This window comes from Hemitrygon akajei, chromosome 24, assembly GCF_048418815.1.
Source record: "Hemitrygon akajei chromosome 24, sHemAka1.3, whole genome shotgun sequence".
In the NCBI taxonomy this organism is placed as follows: Eukaryota; Metazoa; Chordata; class Chondrichthyes; order Myliobatiformes; family Dasyatidae; genus Hemitrygon; species Hemitrygon akajei.
In genome coordinates, this window is record NC_133147.1 from 53,280,735 (window position 1) to 53,299,200 (window position 18,466).

Consider the following 18,466-nt stretch of genomic DNA (forward strand, 5'->3'; position numbering starts at 1 on the left):
CTTCCCTTCCAGCTTTCCCGTCCAACAGATTATTCTCCATAACTTCTGCCACCCTCCCCACTGATCTCCCCCGAAACTTATCCTTCCAAGCGGATCAAGTGCTACACCTCCTCCCTCACTACCATTCAGGCCCTCAAACAGTCCTTCCAGGTGAGGCGACACTTTACCTAGAGTCTGTTAGGATCATCTACTGCATTTGGCGCTCCCAGTGTGGCCTCCTGTATATCAGAGATGCGCGATGTGGATTGGGAGACCACTTTGCTGAGCACCAGAAAAAGTGGTATCTGCTAGTGGCCACCCATTTTAATTCCACTTCCCATTCCCATTCCGATATGTCAGTCCACAGCCTCCTCCACTATCGTGATGAGATCACAGTCAAGTTGGAGGAACAACACCTTATATTCTCTCTGGGTAGACTCCAATCTGATGGCATGAACATCGATTTCTCAAACTTCCCCCCTTTCACCATTCCCCATCCCCTTTTCCTTCTCCCACCTTATCTCCTTGCCTGTCCATCGTCTCCCTTGGGTGCTCCTCCCCCACCTTCTTTCTTCTATGGCTTTCTAACGTCTCCTATTAGATTCTTCTTTCTCCAACCCCATATCTCCCTCACCAATCAACTTCCCAGCTCTTTACTTCCCCCTTCCCCCACCAGGTTTCACCTATCACTTTGTGTTCCCCCTTCCCCCACCTTTTAACTGTGACTCGTTATCATTTTTTCTCCAGTCCTAATGAAGGGCCTCGGCCTGAAACATCGACTGTACTCTTTTTCATAGACGCTGCCTGGCCTGCTGAGTTCCTCCAGCATTTTGTGTGCTTTGCTCGGATTTCCAGTATCTGCAGATTGTTTTAGGGAGTTAGCAATATCCCACATGCCTTTGCGGCCTGGATGCCTTTTCTCTGCACGTCACTCTTGGAACTTGTGCATTCGTTCAGTAGAGTTCATTATGGCCTGAACTCAGAAGTCCAGTGAGAAAATTGTGCTGTTTTCTGCATTCCAAGGTGTTTTCTAGACACACGCCCTCACACTCCCGCCCCCAAATCTCCCCTATGTGAGCACCTTTCTGGAAATCTGAGGATACCTGGGGTTTCCTTTGAGTTGGGTACGCCAGCAAGACCAAAGAGCTGATAGTGGACCTCAAAAAGGGTCAGACGAAGAAACATAAACCAACCCTGATACAAGGATCACAAGTGGAGAGAGTGAGCAATTTCAAGTTCCCGAATGTCAATATCTTTGAAGAACTAACCTGGACACAGCATATTCATGTAGATAAAAGGATGGTTTTATTTCATTATGTGTTTGAAGAGATTTGGTTTGTCAACTGACACATTCGAAAATCTGAAAACACCATTGAGGATTTCACGTGGTCTGTACATCTGGCTGTGTGGTGAAAAAGGCACAACAGCACCTTCAACTTCAGACGGTTGCCGAAGATTGGTATGGGCCCCCAAGTTCTAAAAACGTTCTCCAGGTGCACATTTGAGAGCATCCAGACTGGCTGCATCACTGCCTGGTATGGGAACTGTACTTCCCTCAATCGCAGGACTCTGCAGAAAGTGGTGCGGACAGTCCAGTGCATCTGTAGATGTGAACTTCCCACTGTTCAGGACATTTACAAAGACAGGTATGTAAAAAGGGCCCGAAGAATTATTGGGGACCCGAGTCACCATAACCACAAACTGTTTCAGCTGCTACCATCCGGGAAGCGGTATAGCATCATAAAAGCCAGGACCAACAGGGTCCGGGACAGCTTCTAGCACAAGATCATCAGATTACTTAATTCACGCCGATACAATTGTATTTCTACGCTATATTGACTATCTTATTGTGCAAAATATTTATTATAAATTACTAAAACTTGCACATTTAGACGGAGGTGTAACATAAAGATTTTTACTCCTCATGCATATGAAAGATGTAAGTAATAAAGTCAATTCAATTCAACAAATTTTCCGTGGAGAGCATTGTGTCTGGCGGGTTCACCGTCTGTTATGGAGGAGCGGGTCAACTGCACAGGATCGAAATAAGTTGCCGGAAATTATAAACTTAGTCAGCTCCATCATGGGTACCAGCCTCTATAGTATCCAAGACATCTTCAAAGAGTGGTGCCTCAGGAAGGATGTACAGTCAGGTAGGATGTACAGAAGCCTGAAGGCACACACTCAGCCATTCACGAACAACTTCTTCACCTCTGCTATCCGATTTCTAAATTGACTCTGAACCCGTGAGTAATACCTCATTGCTTCTTTCTTTATTTTTTTTGCATACATATTTTAACTAAACTATTATATAATTTAATGTAAGTCTGTTTCTTCTCCATATTTATCATGTACTGTTGCCGTAAAGTTAACAAATCTCACGGCATATGCTGTTGGTTTTAAATCTGGTTCTGGGAGCGACGGTCCTTTGTGTTCTGGGAATTACAAACACCAGCCGCTTTCCCGACTGACCGCCAACCGTGGTGGGCGGGACTTCCTGTGGTATAACATACCAGTCACTCTCATTCGCTGTTTCACGCCAGGTGGCGTATGTCCTTCCAATCGCCTTTGGAGTCTCAACCATGGGGGCCAGACGAATATCACTGAATGTAGGACCCTGCGAGTCGGAGGAGCAGGGTAAGAGAGAAGGAGGAGGGGGGTATGGGGAAGAGGGAACGAGTGAGGGTGGAGGAGTCACACTCCGTTTTTGAGATTTAAACGTATACTCGCCAGAAACTCGCAAACCAATGTAAATACAATACATAGAACATGCTAGTTTTATACAGCGTTTCTGAAACCCAGTAAAGCCAATCTCTGAGCAATCCATAGGTCTTTTACACCCCCCCAATTGTCCAGAATCATCAGGATGCGACTTCAACGCCATCCTCCGATACTTCTCGGGCAGAACCAGCTGGCAACGTCGAGGTCGGTCCGGGGGTGACGCGATCCGCTATGAGATCTGGTTCCAACTCCAGCCGAGGCCATTCTTTCAGTAATGGAGGCACCGACGCGTGTTTGGTCTTCTCCGCCTGAGCAATGTCTCCCTTTTCAGCCGCGGACTAAATAATGGCAATGTTCGGATTATCTCGCTGAGCAGAACTCAATTCCTGCAGCTGATTTGTCTTCAGAGCAGTCAGGTTACAGTAAACTTGGGGTATCGCGTCATCAGAAGCCCCCAATTGATCCAGTTCTCGATCCGGCCTAGTTTTCCTCTGCCTTCACGGTGATGGCAAACTGACACATAGCCCCAGGGACAGGAACGCTCTTCCACTCCCCGTCCCTGTCCAGTTCCTCTTGCGCCCGTCGGTACAAAGCATCCGCATCAATGTTCCGGCTCCCCGGCATGTACTTCAGGTTGAAATCATAGGCAGACAACGCTGCCAACCACCGATGGCCTGTGGCATCCAGTTTCGCCGACGTCAGGATATAAGTTAGAGGGTTGTTGTCCGTCCGCACCATAAACTTGGCTCCATTGAGACAGTCAATCAGCTTATCCACCACCGACCATTTCAACGCCAGTAATTCCAACTTGTGCGTGGGATAGTTTCTTTCGGACGGTGACAAACTCCGGCTGACAAACGCCACGGGCCTCAACCCGGTGCCCTGATCCTGATACAGGACGCCCTCTAAACCTTCTCGGCTGGCATCTGTGTGCAGTACATATGGCAATCAGGGGTCCGCAAAAGCCAGCATCGACGCTTGGGACAGCAGCTCCTTCAGCGACTCCTCACATTTTACATCCCACCTCGGTCCAAAGGGCTCCGCCGGCTTTAGATATTCTCCACCCGCCTGTCCTTTCTCCCTCTCTCCCTTTCATCCCCAAGGGAGGGTAACCACATAGAAGCTGATTCAAGGGTGACTCACTTTGGCGTAGCCCTTCACGAATCTGCGATAATAACCACAGGACCTGAGGAACGAGCGCAGGGTGCTCACAGTCTGGGGCCTTGGCCAAGTGGGCGTCGCTTCTATTTTAGCCGGGTCTGTAGCTACTCCATTTTGAGAGATTATGTGTCCGACATAGCTAATAGACGTTTGCCAGAACTGGCACTTGCCCAGGGGAAGATTTAGCTTTCAGGCGCCGAGCACCTTCAATAGACTTGCTTCATGTTCTTCCAAGGTGGATCCAAATACTACGAGTTCATGCAAATACACCAATGTCTCAAGCAAGTTCATCTCCTCCCCCCGACTTCTCCATGTCCCGCTGGAAGGTTGCGGGGGATCCCGATATGCCCTGGGGCATCCTTTGGAAGTGGAAGAATCCTAGGGGACATATAAAGGCCGTCTTCTCTTTGTCGGACTCAATCATCGGGATCTGATACGGGACCATATACTGGTCAGGGACGTTGCACCTGTTCAGAGTCGTATAGTCCACACACATGCATCTTCTTCCGGGCCGCTACTATTGGGGATGCTTAGGGGCTTCGGGACTCAGTGCTGATCCCAGCTTCCTTCAACTTACACAAATGCTGGCGCACTTCTTCCACGGCTGCAGGGGCCAGTCGCCGCGACCTCTCTCTAAACGGGGTGTCCTCGGTCACCCGGATAGTGTGACTTGAAACAACCCACATCACACTCGCCAATGGAAAAGACACCTTCCAGCTTCAACATCTTCTCTACCAGCCCACTTTTCCAACCCGGCGGCACTGGGGAGTCCTCGAAGATGAATGACTCAGCTGTCAACTTTCTCCCCATTTCCAATAGCTTCTTCCCAGCGTGCCTCACAGGGGCACTAGACATTACCGTCATCGGGAACAAATGCGCCAGGGGCATACCCCGCTTGAAGGTGACCTCCCTCTTCATAGTGTTCCCGATGATCACTGCCTTCCTGTTCGCCTGTGCAACCGAGGGTTTCTGCAATTCAGGTCTTACCAGTAGCCCAGCAGGAAATCCCGAACCCCCCCACCTCCCAAGGTCTTCTGGATCGTCCACTAAGAGGGCTTCGCCCTCAGTTACTCCGGGAAATTTAGGGTCCTCATCACTTTCGCTACTTTCCCGGGCCGTACTATCATTGGCTTCGACTAGGTGAACCACACAGTCACTCGTTTAAATTCGGTATCCGGCCCAAGGCTGCCACGCACTTCCTCAAAAGCAGCTCGAACATTGGGTGCACGGACAATGTCCCCAAAAAGCTCTCACCCACCTTCTCCTTGCGGAAGCTCCTCACAAGAGGGGTGTTGGTCCCCGCCAGTATTGAAACGCCGCCCGTCTCAACAGGGTCCGGACAAACCAGCACCACTGTATCAAGAACCTCAGACACTCCCACATTGGCCCCCGAGAACTTCAGTTTCACTGACAAATAACTGTCGTATGGATAATCAGCAGCACTGAGACCCCAGATCTCCTGTGCATTGAATGGTGTCAAGGGTAAATGCTTCTGGTACCGGTTGTAAAACGAACGGTACAGTAATTTGACCTGCGACCTGGTGTCGAGTGTGGCTTTAGCATAAATACCCTCTATCCGGAGCGACACACTGGAGCATAGTCCCAGTAAGCCTTCAGGAATAGGGTCTTCTGCTTTCGGGAGTTCCCTGTACATTGCTGGGAAAGTGTTCCCCCAGAGACAACAGGCCGTTCCCTCACAAGGTCTCCCCTAGGTTTCCCAACGACTCTCCCTGCTGAGGTACTCAGGGGCTCACTCTCCTTCTGGCGTGACGCCTGCTACCGGCAGCCTTCCGCATTGTTCGTTCCCTTGGGGAATCCCCCCCCCCACCATCAGCTCCATCATATGAGGGGGGGGGGGCAGGGTCACACGCGCTGAAAACATCCGACGTATGTCGGTTCTCAACTCTGCTGCAATCTCCCCTACCGCTCCGCGGAGTAGGCTATCTGTGGTCACTTCACCGCAGGGGACTACTACCGAGGACTGTATCCTGCTGACTGAGTCCTCCCACTCCTCCACCGCGTTCTCCTCTTCCCATACCTCTCTGATCAGTTCAACAAAAGATGGAAGGGGGCGCGTCTTACGAGTCTGTCGAAGACCCCCGCAATCCAGTCATGGGACTGGGCACCCCTGGCTATCTGATCCATCCTTGTCTGATCCACCTCAGCCGCCTGAATGAACCCTCTACACCGCAAGCTATATACCTGTCTCTCTAGCCGAAAAATAAAAGCAGAAAGCTACACCCCCTTCCCCTGATGCATGTTTTGAAACCCCACCACGAGCTCTATTGGGCTTCCAGTCGGACCAAAAGCACTGTCCAGACCTTGCAGATAATTGACAGCTGCCACTACAGGATAATTTAACCTGACGGTTCTGACAACATCAGCTGCCCTCCCATTCAAACTTTCAACCATTCTCCGTCGCTTTTCATCATCGAGCACTTCCACTCATCTAACAACCGAGGGGTCCGTTCCGCCCGCGTCTCATACTCCTCCTCCCCTTTATTCCAGACAATAGGCGGAGCCTGCCATAGCTGGGACTTTGAATCTGATTTTTCCATTTATTCGCCAGAGAATTAAGGGCGGATACTACCACAGAATTCTCACTATTCACCGGGGGACATGGACTAATTAGCCATTCCAAATCCCACCATTCTTTCCCCTCACTCCTCAGAAATAATAAAATAATGTCTGTGAAACCTCCTCTCCCAGCTACCTCAGCGCTGGCCTGCATTAAAACGAGAGCTGCGCCCGCCATTTTATCAAACCTTCTCTCACAACCGCAACTTTAACAATATTTAACAGTGGAATTAACAATTCATCCGGAGAACAAGTATCTGCCCCACTGGTTCATTGCTCAGAGTAACCACACAACGGAATCAATCCTGAACATAGCCCCCACAATGGTAACGCTTGCTTCGCTTAGCGGCTTAACATAGGGGATGATAACCCTCTGCCGGGCCAAACTGAAGAAATCCCGTTTGGGTGGATGCTGCGCGATGTGCCCACTGTTGCAAACCAGTATCCCGAAATAACAATCAGTACACAATATGCGATTGAACGATTAAGCTTTATAACTCTTACTTTGACTATATACGCCTCTCGCAAATTTATAAGTTGCCACGAGCTCTCCCTTCAGGTAATAATCCAATTTTATTCAACCCCTCCGTACAGCTTGTTCCTTATCTGCCTGCGGTGCTCTGCCTCACTAGGCTTGTGCACGTGACAATAAACTCGAATTAACTTGATTTTAATCGAAAATATAAGAGCTATCCCATTTACAAACAGCTGGTTTAAGTTTCCATTTCCAGTTTGTTTCAGTTGTAACTTCGTTTTTCTTCAGATTTCATCGACCGCCGACTTGCACCTGTTCATTCCTCCTCAACTAAGGAGATTAGGAAAGTAAACTTTATAAACCTTTGGCCAGCCCGCAGCCGATCCCCAAACTATAGGAATGAGATGACTGCATTTAAAAGGGTGAAGGGGTGATTTCACAGGACGCTGCCCGGGATGGAGCGTTTCGGTTCCGAGGAGAGATCGGAGAGGCCAGGGGTCGGGAGCGTAGGAGGCTGAGGGGGATCTTGATAGGGGAACCTGCTGGAGGTGGTGTGGCAGAAAATTATGGAGCGATCATCGTCATATCTGGATAGCGTTGCAAGGAGGAGGACCCGCCCAGAAACCAGCAAACCAGTTTATAGTGGACCACGTCGACGCCACTAAGGTGGACGTGGGGGCAATTTCTTTATTACAGGGTGCCTCGTAACTGTTTGGGTAAAGCATTCGGGTAGATAATAGAGTGATAACCCAGTCACCTGCAGAATAACGATGTCTAACGACCCTAAATGATTGGTTCACTGGACCGGATGCCTGAATGGGCAGGCCCCGCGGCACCAGGCAACAACGGCGGGACATGGGAAGAGTGGGAAGGGGTGGAGTGGGGAGTGTGGGAACCATGGGCGATCAGGAGTTCGCCCTCAGACCTGGCGCCCGCGTTGGTTAGGCTGATCGGTTTGCTGCAAATCGACTCCATCCGCGTCGTCGGTGAAGGCCTGGCGGAGCAAGGTGATGGGGGAGCGCTTGAAAACCTGACGGAAGTTGTGACCGACGGAGACGTAGAGAATGGGGTTCAGGGCACTGTTGAGGGAAGCCAGGCCAATGGACATGTTGTCCCAGAGCAAGGCCGCACGATAGGTGGAGAAAGCCTGGGCTAGGCCACAAATGTGATACGGCAGCCAACACAGAAAAAAGGCGGCGAGCACGACCGTTATGAGGCGGATGGACTTTCTGTACCGGGCGACTTTGCCTCTTTTCAGCTTCCAGCCGATCAGGAGGTAGCAGGATGCCATGATCAGGAAGGGGAGGGCGAACGCCAAGGCGGCCCGAGTCACCTCCACTACGGCCTTGGTATGTTCCCCGAAATAAGTCCCGGTGTAGTTGAAGCTGCAGTACACCAAGCCCGTCTCCGGATAGCTGACCACCTGCCGCATCAGCAGGGTGGGCAAGCACATGAGGAAGGCAAGGCCCCAGGCCCCGAGGCAGGTCGCGTGCTTATAGGCAGTCTTCCTCCGTTGCCGGTACCAGAAGGGTTGCAAGACGGCCAGACAGCGGTCGACGCTGATCAGGGTCAACAGGAAGACGCTGGCGGACATGTTGAGGACGATGGCGGAGGGAAGGAGCTTGCAGAAGACGTTATCTCTGGGCCAGAGAAAGTTGGAAGCCACGTTGGCCAATAAGAAGGGGAGGGTAAGGCAGTAAGTCAGGTCCGCTACAGCTAGGTTCAGGAAACCCACTCTGCCCATGCCCCCCATCTTCTTGAAGCCCGTAACCCAGATGACGACCACGTTGCCGGGGACACCCAACAAGAAGATCAGTGTGTAGATGACAATCGACAAGATGGAGGGTGTTGACAGTGCGATTCCGATTTCTTCGGAGGGTTCCAGTTCGAGTTGGGACAAGTTGATCGTCATGACTCTGAGAAGGAAGGCTTCGCCATCTTCGTCTTCGGAGTACAGCATAGTGGGTCTGATGAGTGAGATATGAACATAGAACATAGAATCGTACAGCCCAGTTCAGGCCCTTCGGCCCACATTGATGTGCCGACCCTTAAACCCTGCCTCCCACATAAATAGAACATAGAATATATGGTGGACGTGAGTGTAGTATGGCATGGAGGGAAGGGAGAGTGAGGATGGAGGAGGTGGGAGAGAGATTGGGGAGGGAGGACAGAGACCGGGTGAAGAAAGGAGAGGAGAGACGGAGATGAAGGGGATGGGATAGAAGGGGAGAAGAAGGTGTAGGGTGAGGGAGGGATAAAAAGCAGGGTGACGGGTAAGAGAGAAATGAAAGGCAATGTTAGAGAGAGAGAGAGAGGAGAAGGTGAGGAAGGGATCCGGTGGTTACCGGGAAGTGAAGTGTGTGCAGAGAAAGAGAAAGAATTGAGAAATTAAAAGGTGAGAGAAAGGGGATTTGTGAGAGGGAGGGTAATGGGACGAGAGGGAGAAGCAGGGGTTGGGGGACAGAGAGAAAAAAAAGGGAAGAAAAGGGGAAGAGGGTTAGGAAAGAGGAGGGCAATGGGAAGAGAGAGAGAATCAGGGGAGGGGGAGAGAGGGACGCGAAATAGGTGGAAGGGGAAGGGGAGAAACAGAGAGGAGCAGGGGAGGAGGAGGAAAAGCTGGAAGGTGAAATGAACAGAGAGTGTGTACAAGGAAGCGGAGAGTGGGGGACATTAGAGGGGAGAATGGAGAGAAGGGTGCGAGACGGCCCGTCTCGCAGCGCAGCGGTCCCTCTTCATCCCGCCTCCCGAAATTATTTGACCGAAACGTGAGCAGGGGTTCAGATTGGTAAGCTGCAGAGAACAGCAAGACTGGTGGAGTTGTGGACCACAAAGGAGTTGTCAAGAGAAATGGCAGGATATAGTTCAGTTACAGGTATGGATAGATTAATTGCAGGTGGAATTTATCGAGATATAAAGCTTAATATGCCCTTCCGACCCTTCGAGCCCCGCCGCTCAACAACGCCAGATTTTACCCTATTACAATTTAAGGAGTTTGTACATTCTCCCTGTGACCGCGTCTGTTTTCCTCCCACAGTCCAAGGACGTACCGGTTGGTCGGTTGATTAGTCACCGCAGATTGTAATAGGATAAAATCTGGGGTTGTTGGGTGTCGCGGCTCGAAGTGTCGGAAGGGCCTTTTCCGCTCTATATCTCAATAAGTAAATAATTGAATAAAAAAAAGAGTGATCTTGTGGCCCGAGTCCACAGATCATTGAAAGTGATCGTGTGGAAAGGAGTGTATACGGCTTGCATGCCTTCATCGATTGGGGCATTGTGAGTAAGAGTCAGGAAGTCATGTTTAGTAGCATGAACCTTTGACTCGACCGCATTTGAAGCAATTGGCGCTGTTCTCGTTACCCCCTTAGAGCAAGGATGAGGAGACTTTGGAGAGGGGACAGAAAGGCTGGATTAAAGGGTAGGAGCTATGGGGAGAGTCAGAGAGTCATGCAGCAGCGAAACAGGCCCTTCGGCCCACATTATTCCTGCTGGTCAGGATTCCTATCTCAACAAGCCACATACTCCTCTATACCAGGGGTTCCCAACCCACTGCACGGTCCAGTACTCTAAACCATTCCTGTTCCTGTATCTGCCCAGGGTGACTTTTCTATATTGTTCATGTACGTACCTCAGCCACTTCCTTTGGCAGCTCGATCCATGCACAGACCTCCTTCATGTGGGTAAATGGATTCCTCAGGTCCCCATTAAATATCTCCCCTCTAAACTGAAACCTGTATCCCCTACCCTGGGTAAAACGAAAACGAGCTCCAACGTTATCTACACCCCTAAGAATTTTATAAAAACATAGAAAACCTACAGCACATTACAGGCCCTTCGCCCACAAAACTGTGTCGAACATGTTCTTACCTGAGAAATTACATTGGGCTACCCATAGTCCTCAATTTTTCTGAGATCCATGTACCTGTCCAGGACTTTTAAAACACCCTGTCATATCTGCGTCCACCACCATTACACACACTCACCACTCTTCGCGTAAAAAACTTACCCGTCATCTCCTCTGTACCTGCATCGAAGCACCTTAAAACTGTGCTCTTTCGTGCTAGCTATTTCAGCCCTGGGAAAAAGCCGCTGACTATCCACACGATCAATGACTCTCATCATTGTATACACCTCTATCAGGTCACCTCTTATCCTCCATCGCTCTAAGGAGAAAAGTCCAAGTTCACACAACCTGTTTTCATCAGGGATGCTCCCCAGTCCAGGCAACATCCTACTAAATCTCCTCTGCACCATTTCTATGTCTTCCACGTCCTTCCTGTAGTGAGGCAACCATAACTTATCACAGTACTCCAAGTGGGGTCTGACTAGGGTCCTATATAGCTGCAACATTACCTCTCGGCTCCTGAATTCAATTCCACGATTGATGAAGGCCAATACACCGTATGCCTTCTTCACCATGGAGTCAACGTGTGCCGCTGCTTTGAGTGTCCTATGGACTCCGACCCGAAGATCTCTCTGATCCTCCACACTGCCAAGAGTCTTACGATTATTACTATATTTTGCCATCATATTTGCTCTACCAAATGAACCACTTCACACTTATCTGGTTTGAACGCCATCTGTCACTTCTCAGCCTAGTTTTGCATACTTTTAACGTACTGCTGTAACCTCCAACAACTCACCACACTATCCACAGCACCTCCAACCTTTGGGTCATCCGCAATCTTCCTAACCCATCCCTCCATTTCCTCATCCAGGTCATTTATAAAAATCAGTTAGAGTAAGGGTTCCAGAGCAGATCCCTGAGACACCCCACTGGTGACAGACCTCCATGTAGAATATGACCTGTCTACAACCACTCTTTGCCTTCTGTGGGCAAGCCAGTTCTGAATCCACAAAACAATGTCCCCTTGGATCCCATGCCTCCTTATTTTCTCAGTAAGCCTTACATGGGGTACCTTATCAAATGTCTTACTGAAATCCATATATACCACCTCTCCTGCTCTTCCTTCGTCAATGTGTATAGTCACACCCTCAAAGAATTCAATCAGGCTCGTAACGCACGACGTGCCTTTGACAAAGCCATGCTGACTACACTTAATCACATTACACCTCTCCAAATGTTCATAAATCCTGCCTCTCAGCATCTTCTCCATCAACTTACCAACCACTGAAGAAAGACTCACTGGTCTATTATTATTCCCTGGGCTATCTCTGCTCCCTGTTTTGAACAAAGGAACAACATCCGCAAACCTCCAATCCACCAGAACCTCTCCCGTCACCATTGGTAATGCAAGAAACATCGCCAGAGGCTCAGAAACCTCCTCCCTCCCTTCCCACAATGGCCTGGGGTACATTTTGTCCGGTCCCGACGACTTATCCAACTTGACCTAGACTATTCCTCCTCCCACCCTGTCTCCTGAAAAATGCTATCCCTTTCTCTCAATTCCTCCGCCTCCGTCGCATATGCTCTCAGGATGAGGCCTTTCATTCTAGGACAAAGGAGGTGTCTTCCTTTTTTAAAGAAAGGGGCTTCCCTTCGTTCACTATCAACTCTGCCCTCCATCGCATCTCCCGTATTTCACGCACCTCTGCCCTCACCCCATCCCCCCGCCATCCCACCAGGGATAGAGTCTCCCGGTCCTCATCTATCACCCTACCAGCCTACAGATCCTCCGTAACTTCCGCCACCTCCTACGGAATCCCACCACCAGACACATCTTCTCCTCCGCCCTCACTCTCGGCTTTCCGCAGGGATCGTTCCCTACGAGACTCCCTTGTCCATTCATCCCCCCCCCCCCATCCCTCGCTCCGACCTCCCTCTAGGCACTTATCCCTGCAAACGGAAGAAGTGCTACACCTGCCACACTTCTTCCCTCACCACCATCCTAGGCCCCAGACAGTCCTTTCAGGTGAGGCACCACTTCACATGCGAGTCAACTGGGGTGATATACTGTATCCGGTGCTCCCGATGTGGCCATTTATACAATGGGGAGACCCGCCGCAGACTGGGAGACCGTTTCGCCGAACACCGGCGCTCGGTCCTCCAGCAGTGGCGGGATCTCCCTGTGGCCACACACTTCAATTCCACAGACCACTCCCACTCCGATATGTCTGTCCATGCCCTCCTCTACCATCATGATGAGTCCACACGCAGGTTGATGGAGCAATACCTGATCTCCCGCCTGGGTAATCTCCTACCTACCGGCATGAACATTCAACTCACAGACCTCCGTTGATACCTCTGTCCCCCCCCCGCCGTACCCCATCCCTATCTATAATTTTAGTTTGGCTCTCTTTCTCTCTCTTTTTCCCCCTTCACTGTAATCTCCCCCCAACCCTACATTTCTTTCTCTTTTATTTCCCATAATTCTCCACCTTCCCCCTAGCTCATTTCCCTTCAGCCTATCACTTCCTAGCTCTCTACATCATCCCTCCCCCTACTTCTTATCCCCCCCCTCGACCATGTCATGTTACCTCACTCCTGAGGAAGGGTTTCGGCCCGAAACGTCGCCACTACCTCCTCCCATAGATGCTGTCTGGCCTGCTGAGTTCTGCCAGCATTTTGTGTTTTTATCCAACTTGGTGCTTTCTAAAAGTTCCAGCACATTCTCTTTCTTAATATCTACATGCTCAAGCTTTTCAGTCTGCTGCAAGTCATCACTGCTATCATTAAGGTCCTTTTCCATAGTGAATACTGAAGTAAAATATTCATTAAGTATCTTTGCTATTTCCTCCGGTTCCAAACACACTTTACCACCGTCACACTTGATAGGTCCTATTCTTTCACGTCTTATCCTCTTGTTCTTCACATATTTGTAGAATGCCTTGGGAGTTTCCTTAATCCTGCCCGCCAAGGCCTTCTCATGGCCCCTTCTGGATCACCTAATTTCCTTCCTATACTCCTTCGAATTAGCCTTATAATATTCTAGATCTCTAACATTACCTACCACTCTGAACCTTTTGTAAGCTTTTCTTTCCTTTTTGACCACATTTATTACAGCCTTTGTATACCATGGTTCCTACCATAACTTTGCTGTCTCAGTGGACCGTACCTATACAGAACTCCACACAAATATCCCCTGAATATTTACCACACTTCTTCTGTACTTTTCCCCGAGAACTTCTGTTTCCAATTTAAGCCTCCAATTTCCAGCCTGATAGCCTCATAATTCCTAATTCCCCTTACTCCAATTAAACGCTTTTCTGAGTTGTCTGTTCCTATCCTTCTCCAATGCTATCGTAAAGGAGACAGAATTATCATCGATATCTCCAAAATGCTCTCCCATTGAGAGGTCTGACACCTGCCCAAGTTCATTTCCCAGTATCAAATCAAGTACAGCCTGTTCTCTTGTAAACGTATCTACATACATCTAATAAACTCCAGCTCATCTAAACCCCTTGCTCCAGGGAGCTGTCACTCGACATTTGGGAAATTAAAATCTCCCATCGCGACAACTCTGTTATTATTACACCTTTCCAGGATCTATTTCCCTATCTGCTCCTTGATATCCCTGTTACCATTGGGCGGCCTATAAAAACAATTGTTAGTATTTGTTATTTGTCAAAAACAAAAGTTATTGACCCCTTCCTGTTCCTAAACTCCACCCAAAGGAACGCCGTAGACAATCCCTCCAGGACGCCCACCATTTTTTGCAGCCGTGACAGTATCAGTGATCAACAGTGCCACGCTCCACCTCTTTTGCTTCCCTCCCTGTCCTTTCTGAAATATCTAAAACCCGGCATTTGAAGTATCCAATCCTGTCCGTGAGCCATCCAAGACTTTGTAATGGCCACCACATCATATCTCCTTGTACTGATCCACGCTCTAAGCTCATTCGCTGTGTTCACAACACTCCTTACATTAAAATAGACACAGCTCAAGCCTTAGGTCTGAGCGCGTCCCTTCTCTATCACCTGCCTATCCTCCTTCTCGCGCTTTCTACAAGCTTTCTCTATTTGTAAGCTAACCTCCTCTTCCCCAGTCTCTTCAGTTCGGTTCCTACCCCCAAAATTCTAGTTTAAACGATCCCCAGTAGCCTTAGCAAACCTTCCCGCCGGAATATTGGTCCCCCTGGGATTCAAGTACAATCCTTTTTATACAGGTCACACCTGCTCCAAAAGAGGTCCCAATGATCCAGGAATCTGAATCCCTGCCCTCTGCTCCAATTCCTCAGCCACGCATTTATCGTTCACCTTATTCTTTTCCTATTCTCATCGCCGCGTGGCAGAGGTTACTACCTTTGCAGTCCTGCTTCTCAATTTCCTTCCTAACTCCCTGTAGTCTTTTTTGAGGACCTCTTCTCTTTTCCTACCCATGTCATTGGTACCAATATGTACCGCGATCTCTGGCTGTTCTCCCTCCCACTGCAGGATATCTTGGTTGTGATCCGAAACATTCCGGAGCCTGGCACCTGGCAGGCAAACTACCATCCGGAATTCTTTCCTGCGTCCACAGAACCGCCTGTCTGACCCCCTAACTATAGAGTCCCCTATCACTACTGCCTTCCTCTTCCCTTCCCTACACTTCTGAGCCACAGGGCCAGACTCTGTGCCAGAGGCACGGCCGCTGCCGCTTCCCACAGGTAGGCTGTCCTCCCAACAGTACTCAAGCAGGAGTACTTATTGTCAAGGGGTACAGCCACAGGGGTAGTATCTAGTACCCGACTTTTCCCCTTACCCCTCCTGACTGTGACCCACTTGCCCGTCCCCGTGGCCCCGGTGTGACCAGTTGCCTATAACTCCTTTCTATCACCTCATCGCTCACCCTGACCAGGTGAAGGTAATCGAGCTGCATCTCCAGTTCCCTAACTCGGTCCCTCAGGAGCTGCAGCTCGACACACCGGGTGCAGATATGACCGACCTTGAGGCTGTGAGACTCGAAGACCTCCCACATCTGACACCGAGCACAGAAAACTGGCCTCACACACATACTTCCTCCTTTCCGCAAATAACACAGGTAAACCTACCTCGCCTCGTCCCATTACCAGCTGTCCGTTGAGCCAATGCCCTCTCATTCCGCTGCCCGCTGGATACGGTGATCTTCTTTCTAAACCTTTCGCGCTCTACTGGCTGACATCACATGCCACGCAGACTTGCTTCTCTTTTACCCCGAGTAGCAGAAACTCACTTCGCTTTTCTATGTTACTGTTGTACTATGTGGTTTCAATGTTACTTGTTGGTGTTAGTGACGCAATTTCCTCAAACTGAGTTACGTGGAACTTCTTATCAGGGCGCTATTTCTGCCCTTTATCTCAGCATTCGCTGGCAGTTCACGTACACACCCCTTGTCAGGCATGCACAGACAAGTTCCTTCCAATTTCCGCACAGCTAAAACAGGTCAGCTGCCTCCCGATTCCATTTAAACGCAGCTCCCGTCCACAATCTTTGGTCACTCACACGATCCTGACAGCTTCAACCGTTTGTTCCTAGCTTTCAGTGACCTTCTTACACTGTCGTATTCAGTATCGTTTCCAACTTATTTACTGGACCCTCCTGGCTATTAATTTTGCAGTTGACTAGTTAATTATCACTCACTGCCAAATCATCTCCACTGCTCTGCTTTTGGTTCAAGCTTCCTACTCATTTCCCAACACTCCTCTCTGTGTAAAAGTATCACGCTTCTCCTTTGAACTTCCGCTCTCTCCTTAAATACTTGTCCTCCAGCATTTGATATTACCAGCCCCGGGAGGAGATTCTACCTGGCTGCTCTATCTTTGACTCTCTGGACTTTATAAACTTCTATCGGGATCTCCCTGGTCCTCCGGCGCTCCAGAGGAAACAACCCAGCTTTGTCCAATCTCTCAGGTCATGATAGGTACATTAGAATAGGATATTACACCCATTACAGAAGCATGTCTATGGGAGGAACAGGTATGGCTGCTAACTGTTCCAGGATGCAGGTATTATAGATGAGATAGAGGTGGAGGACAGAGAGGAGATTGAGTTGCCTGACTGGTGAAAGAGAACATCAGAGCAGGAGTCAGAGATAAAATTACAAAAGGATCTTTCTGGGTGGAGCATGGAAATAAAAAGTGAATTATCACCTCGGTGGGATTGTGCCGTAGGCCCTCTAATTATCAGCCGGAATTAAAGGACCACATCTGTACGGAGATTGCAAAACGTTGCAGGAATGATAGGGTTCTCATCGTAGGTGACTTTAACTTTACAGACATTCATTGCTATGGAGCTCTGGTCTTCGATGTGGTAGAGTTTGTTGGGTTTGGTCAGGAAGGTTTCATTTAGTATATAGAAATCCCTGCCAGGGAGAGGGAGATCCTTGTCCTGGAGGTGGGGGGGGGGGGGCAGGGCACGTGTCCAAGGAGCCCGTGTGGGCGCGCTTTGAGACGAGTGATCATAATTGTAGCAATTTTAAATTAGTGATGAAAAAGGACAGGCCAGGCCCTCAAGTTGCAGTTCTAAATCGGGGATGGCAAATGTTAACAGCCCTAGAGAGGGACCTGTGGCAGTCAATCAGAGTAGGTTGGTTGCAGGTAAAGTGTCCTCTGGCAATAGTGCGGCTTTTAAAGGAGATATTTTCAGACTTCAGTTTTAGGTGTTCCTGTCACTGTGAAAGGCAAAGGTGGCAGGATTAAGGAATCCTAGACGACGACAGATATTGCAGCCCTGCCCAATAAAAAGATGGAGCCGTGGGCTAGGTACCGGCAGTTGCAGAAACTCGTTCCATATACGGACCAACCTCGAGGTTAAAAATGTGCCCTCAGGTCACTATAAAATCTCTCCCCTACCATCTTAAACCTGTGCCCTCCGGTTCCTGATTCCCCAACCCTGCGTGAAAGAACTGCCTTCATCCTATTTATGTCCCTCGTGGTTTTATATATCTCTATACGGTCACTCCTCAGTCTCCTAAACTCTAACAGATAAAATCCCAACATACCCAATCTCTCTCTCCTTAACACTGACCCTCCAGTCATAGCAACATATCCTCTGCACTTTTTCCAGCCTAAAGGCATCTTTCCTACGGCAGTATGACCAAAACTGAACACAATCCTTCAAGTGTGGACTCACCACGTCTTGGTCAGTTTTCTGTACTAGCTGGAATTCGGAAGAATGAGGGGTACCTCACACAGACGTATCGGGTGTAGAAAGGGCTCGATAGGGTGGACGTGGAAAGGATGTTTCCTATGGTGGGGGATGTCCATTTAGAACGGAGATGAAGAGGAATTCTTTAGTCAGGGAGTAGTGAATCCGTGGAATTGTTTGCCACAATCGGCCGTGGTGGCCAATTCATTTAAGGCAGAAGTGGATAGATTGTTTAGTCTTGGCATGAAGGTATGCAGGGAGAAGGCTGGAGATTGGGGCTGAGAAGGAAATGGATCACCAGATGGAATGGCGGAGCAGACTTGATGGGCCAAATGGCCTAAACTTGCACCGATATCTTGTGGTCTTATGGTTCAGGTACAGGCTGCTACGAGGACAAAGGATGCGGAGTGTATTCAAGTAGGAAACCCAAGGAGCAAAAAAGGTGACATGAGAGAGCCTTGGTAGAGAAGATGAAGGAAAATCGATAAATATTTCACAAGCACAGCGAATAAAATGCTGGAGCAACTCAGCAGGTCTGACAGCATCTGTGGA

General features: G+C 49.3%; 1 protein-coding gene across 1 annotated transcript; it reads right to left on the reverse strand.

The window, feature by feature from the left end:
• Positions 1 to 6,992: 6,992 nt before the first annotated feature.
• LOC140716072 (C5a anaphylatoxin chemotactic receptor 1-like) lies at positions 6,993 to 16,013 on the reverse strand. The gene is made up of 3 exons (XM_073028759.1): positions 16,002 to 16,013; positions 10,917 to 11,073; positions 6,993 to 8,880 (listed from the first exon to the last, which is right to left on the reverse strand). The coding sequence occupies exons 2-3, from the start codon at positions 11,030 to 11,032 to the stop codon at positions 7,833 to 7,835; spliced, it is 1,164 nt and encodes a 387-aa protein (XP_072884860.1). The 5' UTR covers positions 11,033 to 11,073; positions 16,002 to 16,013; the 3' UTR covers positions 6,993 to 7,832.
• Between the last annotated feature and the right edge of the window lie 2,453 nt (positions 16,014 to 18,466).

Excerpts from the sequence above, each read along its gene's own strand:
- LOC140716072 (XM_073028759.1), bottom strand. The coding sequence starts at position 11,032 with ATGATGAGAGTCATTGATCGTGTGGATAGTCAGCGGCTTTTTCCCAGG. Across the intron at positions 8,881-10,916 it reads AGGTACAGAGGAGATGACGG|ACCCACTATGCTGTACTCCG; the intron begins GTAAGTTTTTTA and ends CTCACTCATCAG.